Raw genomic sequence first — 7,458 nt, 5'->3', positions numbered from 1 at the left:
ATCATAGAGGATTGCTGTAGGCTTTGTGAATCATGCATTGTCAAAAAAACACACAGACGCCAATTCATCTTAATTACCGTGTCTCATTACGGAGACGTTTGTTTCAGGTTGAGCAATCAGAGCCAACTTCCTCTGATTTCCAAAAGGGGACATCCCTGCAGCCAGTGACTCAGGCGGGCTGTTGCCCAACACTGCGTGTCAGTGGGGATATAAGGGCTGCGCCGAGCATCCACACACAAGTCGCTTTCCACCGAGGAAGTATGAAGTGTGTCAGCTTGTGCGTCCTACTGAGCTGCGCGGCAGCAGTTTACTCTGCGCCGGTATCAACAGTCACTCTGAAGGATGAGACGTTTGCAGAGGTAAGTGCTCTTATTTAACCCTTACAGGAGTCAACCTGTGGAGCAACTGCAGGACAGAAAACCACCGAGTAAGCTTAAACAGCTCCTGAACCAGAGCACGCCGAGCAGGTGTAGGATGGATGAACCGAGGGGTGGTGCTGCATGGAGCAGCACCACTTGATGCAGGACGCGGGAGGCGCCCGTTTGAGTTGTGCTGTTTGCGTTGGTCTTTCTTTGCTTTTTCCCGCGTTTCTTTTGTTTTGGAAGTTTTGGTTCGACTTGATTGGTAATGTATTGTAACGTGCATGGATAAGAAGACACGCTGGCCGCTGGCTGGCGGGTCTGACCCTTTAGTTCAGCGGTTAGTGATGTCTCCTGCGGTGCGGGCGATACGGGTTCGCTTCCCGGCCGCGGCACTTCCTGTGGCTGCGTTGTTCCCCTAAATTGGCTACAGCATGAAAAAGGGAGGGGGACCAGAAAAGTTCTGTACGTCATCCTACACCCTTTCCCAATCTGGACTAGTATTACTTGTGTTGTTACAGAGAGTTTGCACACTATGTTCAGTGTTATTTCCATTTGTTCTGTATTCCTGATATATGTTTTTCGTTATTTCAACATGATCGAAAGAAAAATCAATCAATCAATATTTAGTCGCGCTAAATCTCCACACGTCATCACGAAAACGTGGCTTCAGCGGTTGCATGATGGGAAAAGTTTAGATGTTTCGGGCATGCTGCGTTTTCACACACCGATGAAGAGCGTTGACTAAAACAACGTGCAGAGGCGATGAAGGAGAGTGTGTGGTCTGTGCTGTGTCTCACCGCGGCGCCGTCTCCTTGCAGAACTACTTGAAGAGTTTCTTCAACCTGACGGAGGAGGAGGGACCGTCGGTCAGGCGGGGGGTCAGCCAGCTGAGCCGGAAGCTCAGGGACATGCAGAGGTTCTTCGGGCTGCAGATCACCGGCACGCTGGACACCGAGACGGTGCAGCTGATGAAGAAGCCCCGCTGTGGCGTTCCGGATGTCGACGTCGCCCGTTTCACCACCTTCCAGAATGAACCCAAGTGGCGAAAAACCGCCCTGACCTACAGGTGACGTTTCCTTCCACCGTGTGTGTGTGTGTTAAATAAAGAGATGGAAAGATAGGGAGAGAGGGAGACAGAGACTCACAGAGTGAGAGAGAGACAGAGGTGGGTGTGTCTGTGAGAGAGAGAGGGGGGGGGTGTCTGTGAGAGAGAGAAAGAGAGAGGGGGGGTGTCTGTGAGAGAGAGAGGGGGGGGTGTGTCTGTGAGAGAGAGAGAGAGAGAGAGAGAGATCGAGAGGGGGGGTGTGTCTGTGTGAGAGAGAGAGGGGGGGTGTATCTGTGTGAGAGAGAGGGGGGGGTGTGACTGTAAGAGAAAGAAGGATGAGAGAGAGAGAGAGAGAGAGAGAGAGAGAGAGAGAGAGAGAGAGAGAGAGAGAGAGAGAGAGAGAGAGGACAGCGGGAGGGGAGAGAAATGGGAAGGGGGCGTGAGGACAGAGGGCAAACCCTATAAAGACGTCACATGATTTCAGATGGGATTTGATTGATATTCGATCATATATCGGACTCGTCTCCCCCCGCAGGATAGAGAACTACACCCCGGACATGTCGGTGGCCGAGGTGGACGACTCCATCGACAGAGCTCTGCAGGTGTGGTCCAGGGTCACTCCTCTGAGGTTCAGCAGACTCTACAGTGGAACCGCCGACATCATGATCTCCTTCGGCCGCCTGTGTAAATACAAAATTATCTCCTATTTTTTTCCATCCAGGAGCCACTTTCCCATCTCACTACGAGAGGAGCTCGTTGTAACTCTAGCTACCCGATGTTGATAAACCCAGCAGTCCAGAACCACCTGTTCTGGTGGTTATGCGCTGGTACCGTAGATATCAGACAACGACATTTGATTCGCGGGACGAGTCCATATAAATTTCTTATTTACGAGACTGTCCGCTCCTGTGGGTCGTATTACAGGGCAGGAACAACCGACCTACGTGGTCGGTTGTTCCTGGAGATCCCCAGGAGGGGTCTCCAGGGGAAAGCACAGGCTTGACAGTTCTCCCCTTCGTAGGGGTCGTAGGGGTCGGGGCTGAGCTTAGATAACGTGCATCACTCACCAAAGTAAAACCAAAACCCATTCCAGAGATGGCGTGCTTGGGCTTGCTGTGTTGAAAAGGGCGTCCGGGTAGCATAGCGGTCTATTCCGTTGCCTACCGATACGGGGATCGCTGGTTCGAATCGGCTTGGTCGGACGTCCCATTGGCCGTGTCTGCGGGTGAGAAGCCGGATGTGGGTGGGTGTCCTGGTCGCTGCACTTGCCCCTCCTCTGGTCGGTCGGGGCGCCTGTTTGGAGGGAATAGCGCGATCCTCCCACGCGCTACGTCCCCCTGGCGAAACTCCTCACTGTCAGGTGAAAAGAAGCGGCTGGCGACCCCACGTGTATCGGAGGAAGCATGTGGTAGTCTACAGCAGCCCTCCCCGGATCGGCAGAAGTGGTGGAGCAGCGACCGGGAAGGCTCGGAGAGCAGGGTGATTTTTCATTGCCCTAATCTAACCACAAATGAATTTAAGCACTAATTAGCATTAGGTGGTTCCCAGTTCTGCGAAGTTACTGGGAACACCAGCGAGAAGGTAGCACTGAAATAGCTCCAACTGGGTCAGAAGTGTCTCTTTCCTTCTTAATATGCAATCGGCTGACTTTAAGCTGTTTTCATTTAAAGCGCATGGTGATTACTACCCCTTCGATGGCCCTGATGGCACCCTTGCCCACGCTTTTGCCCCATCCCCCGGCATCGGAGGAGATGCCCATTTCGATGAAGACGAGACCTTCACTTACCGCTCAAACAGAGGTGACTAAGCTTTATGACCTAAAGCGACTCTACCTTCCCTTCCAGATGATTCTTCTGTACCGTCAGCGTGCCTCTCTCCTGACACCATATACTGTTCATCATTTCTGGTCGATTCTAGGCAGACCTGTAACTTTGTACTTTCTGTCTTAGGCTATGTGCTCTTCATGGTGGCAGCTCATGAGTTTGGCCATTCCCTGGGCTTGTCTCACTCTACCGATCCCGGTGCACTCATGTACCCCGTGTACACCTTCAGAAACCCTGACACCTATGCTTTGCCCCGTGATGACATTAACGGCATCCAGTATCTGTACGGTAAGGTGCAACTCTCTGGTGTATGATGTCATATTTGAATAAACGGCACATCGACTGTAGCCCCAAGTGATCTCGAGAAAGGTCTGCAGGTCATGCAGATCTCAATGCAAAGCTATGTGATGGCTGATGTCCTAATATCACCCTCTAGGTGCAAATCCTGATGTGAATCCTAATGATCCTGCAACCCCACCCCCCACTACACCAGATGCATGTGATTCAACCATGGTCTTGGATGCTGTCACAACATTGAGAGGGGAGATGTACTTCTTCAAAGACAGGTATGTTAGGCTGCCACTGAGCATCGGCAAAAAAAGCGAATTAGTTAGAATTTCTTTTTCTCTGAGTTGTGGAACTGGCTGATATACTGACTTCCTATGATCTGGTCTGCTTGCAGTTTCTTCTGGCGCAGCTACCCTCAGAGCAGCTCACCCCAGCAGAATCTCATCACAAGCTTCTGGCCTAATGGCCCTAGCAAAATTGATGCGGCTTACGAGAGCCAGCAATCAGACAGAGTCTACTTCTTCAAAGGTATGCGTGTGTCCCCATTAGCTTCTTAAAAATCGTCATTTGCTATGTAAGTCTGCACGAGTTACCTTCGCACACAGAGACACTGATAAGTCTTACCTCCCCTTGCATCCCCAGGTAAGAGAGTGTGGGCCTTCTCCGGCTATGACCTTGTACCCGGCTACCCCAAAAAGCTTAACAGTTTTGGTCTGCCCAATCGCTTAAGCAAAGTGGATGCTGCCCTCTATGATGTGGACTCTCGCAAGACCTTGCTCTTTTCTGGAAAGTACTACTATAGGTATGTACAAAACGGACTCATTTTTAATCAGCTGAATTAGGAGCCATCCATTGCTTACCCTACTGTTAGAGAATGTGAATGACTTAATTGATGTCTATTTTTCTCAAGTTATGATGAAGCCACTCGTACCCTGGACGAGGGATCTCCAAAGCGGGTGCAAAACACCTTCTCGGACGTGACCGGCAAAGTGACGGCAGCATTTCAGTACAGAGGTGAGTTGCATTCACAGCGAGTCTTCATTTCCCTAGTAAGGTTAACTAAGATGAGAGAGTCTTCACCGGCACAAAGGGGTTTTCAGTTTGCAGTGGAAAAGCACAGGGGGTGTCCGGGTAGCGTAGCGATCTATTCCGTTGCCTACCAACACAGGGATCGTCAGTTCAAATCCCTCCGGCATTGTAGGGCGTCCCTACAGACACAATCTGCCGTGTCTGCGGGTGGGAAGCTGGATGTGGGTATGTGTCCTGGTCGCTGCACTAGCCCCTCCCCTAGTTAGTCGGGGCGCCTGTTCGGGGGAGGAGGGGGTACTAGGGGGAATAGCGTGAGCCTCCCAGGCGCTATGTCCCCCTGGAGAAACTCCTCACCGTCAGGTGAAAAGAAGCGGCTGGTGACTCCACATGTATCAAAGGAGGCATGTGGTAGTCTGTAGCCCTCCTCGGATCAGCAGAGGGGGTGGAGCAGGAACCGGGTCAGCTTGGAAGAGTGGGGAGATTGGACCCCAGATAGCATCTGGAATTGGGATCACTTCGGCAATGACGCGGCACTGGTGGCCTTCTTCTGGCCCTGACAAAATGGATGTGAGCCTGAAGTGGCCCACATGTATAATAGCAAATAAGGGCCAATTATGCCAAATCAAATGTGGGGGCTTTTCTGGCAAAGATGCAGTGCTCTCAGCAACATGTGATCTGGATGTGACCCTGAAGTGGCCCGTGTGGTAAATGGTGAATATGGCCCGAATATCACAAAACAAATATGGCCCACATCTGGCAAATATGTGGCACATGCGGCATTGCTATGGCTTGGTTCTGGCCCAGCTCTGATATGAACACGATAGCGTGGACGGTAATTAACACTGTGTCCATGTTCCCCAGGTTTCACCTACGTGTACAGTGGGTCCTACATGTTTGAGTACCGCCTGAGGAGCCAGAGGCTGTTCCGGGTGCTGAGAAACAGCTACTTCCTCCGCTGCACAAACTACTAGATCTTCTCTCCACGGGAACTAGTGGACAATGTGAATAACGATGAATGTAGCAGAGTCAAAACCTGTTTGTTGTTGAAATACAGGGTGCCAGATGTAATTATATTGATATACGTATTTATAAAAACATGTTTTTTATGTTTTTAAGATTGTTGCTTTATTCTTATTGTTCTTATTCTGTGTATAACTTATACTGTGTTTGTCTGTGTCTGTCTTGCACTGTTTGGTGAAGCCACAGCCCTCATTTCATTTTTAACATGTGCCTGCACATTGTTTTTAATGACGATAAAATTGAATTGAATTGAATTTATAATGTCATTGTTAGGATGTCTGTAATGAATGCTCAGTGTAACAACTTAAAACACCTTACAAATAAATTTATCATGAGAATTTTATATGTTGTTGTTGTTTTGTATTTAAGCTACACTCACTGTACTGTTGTGAAATTGTTTAAGAGAAGTTTCAGAAAACCAGACATGGCCTGTTAGGCCTGTATACTGCAGAACTTGTTTCAATACAGCATGAAAAAAAGAAATGTAAAAGCAGTCAAATGGAAACGTGCAAGTGTTATTATTATTATTATTACACTTAGTAATTCAAAAACAGGCAGCAACATTTTCTATAAGCTCCACAGAGGGAATGTATCATAAATTTATTCATAAAAACTTGATATGCATTCATAAATATCTAAAATGAATTCATAATGTATCATGGACATACATGCATCGGGCCTTCAGGGGAATCAATATAACAGCACACAATGAAATGTACATTTTTCATTAAAAGTATTGCATCTGCTGTGCTACGGTCAGTGCGTTACATGGGGCCTATGTGTGCAGCTCTATAGAGTATTAATCAGAGGCCATTGTATCTCACAGTCTTTTACTCTGAGCTGGAAAATTAATTTGAAATATTGCCCCCTGTTCATGTGAGGTGTAGCTAAAAACCTCAAATACATGTAAGATGATTCAAAAATATAAAAAGCAATGCATGCCTCTAGAGATTTAAAACTAAGTTTCAACCTTTCAAAACTGCTACTACTACTACTACTACTACTACTACTACTACTACTTTCAGCTGCTCCCACTAGAGGTCGCCAAAGCATATCATCCGTCTCTATCTCTTCCTGTCCTCTGCATCTTCCTCTGTCACACCAGCCACCTGCATGTCCTCCTTCACCACATCCATAAACCTCCTCTTTGGCCTTCCTCTTCTCCTCTTCCCTGGCAGCTCCATATTCAGCATCCTTCTCCCAGTATACCCAGCATCTCTCCTCCACACATGTCCAAACCATCTCAGTCTTGTCTCTCTTGCTTTGTCTCCAAACCGTCCAACCTGAGCTGTCCCTCTAATATACTCGTTCCTAATCCTGTCCTTCTTCGTCACTCCCGGTGAAAATCTTAGCATCTTCATCTCTGCCACCTCCAGCTCCACCTCCTGTCTCCATCAGTGCCACTGTCTCCAAACCATACAACATAGCTGGTCTCACAACCATCTTGTAAACCTTCCCTTTAACTCTTGCTGGTACCCTTCTGTCACAACTCACTCCTGACACTCTCCTCCACCCACTCCACCCTGCCTGCCCTCTCTTCTTCACCTCTCTCCTGCACTCCCCGTTACTTTGGACAGCTGACCCCAAGTATTTAAACTCATCCCTCTTCATCACCTCCACTCCTTGCATCCTCACCATTCCACTGTCCTCTCTCTCGTTCACACATAGGTATTCCGTCTTGCTCCTACTGACTTTCATTCCTCTTCTCTCCAGTGCATACCTCCACCTCTCCAGGCTCTCCTCCACCTGCTCCCTACTCTCACTACAGATCACAATGTCATCCCCAAACATCACAGTCCACGGAGACTCCTAGCTGATCTCGTCCATCAACCTGTCCATCACCAGTGCAAACAAGAAAGGGCTCAGAGCCGATCCTCGATGTAATCCCACC

General features: G+C 48.8%; 1 protein-coding gene across 1 annotated transcript; it reads left to right on the top strand.

Moving 5' to 3' along the window:
• The first annotated feature begins 256 nt into the window (after positions 1 to 256).
• On the top strand, positions 257 to 6,164 carry LOC130116520 (collagenase 3-like). Its single transcript, XM_056284439.1, has 10 exons — positions 257 to 359; positions 1,181 to 1,428; positions 1,943 to 2,091; positions 3,078 to 3,206; positions 3,357 to 3,518; positions 3,667 to 3,796; positions 3,913 to 4,046; positions 4,161 to 4,320; positions 4,429 to 4,532; positions 5,409 to 6,164. The coding sequence occupies exons 1-10, from the start codon at positions 261 to 263 to the stop codon at positions 5,516 to 5,518; spliced, it is 1,425 nt and encodes a 474-aa protein (XP_056140414.1). The 5' UTR covers positions 257 to 260; the 3' UTR covers positions 5,519 to 6,164.
• Positions 6,165 to 7,458: the final 1,294 nt, after the last annotated feature.

This window comes from Lampris incognitus, chromosome 8 (assembly GCF_029633865.1).
Source record: "Lampris incognitus isolate fLamInc1 chromosome 8, fLamInc1.hap2, whole genome shotgun sequence".
In the NCBI taxonomy this organism is placed as follows: domain Eukaryota; kingdom Metazoa; phylum Chordata; class Actinopteri; order Lampriformes; family Lampridae; genus Lampris; species Lampris incognitus.
Note: the sequence above shows the minus strand (reverse complement) of the source record. Positions and strands in the feature narration are given on the sequence as shown.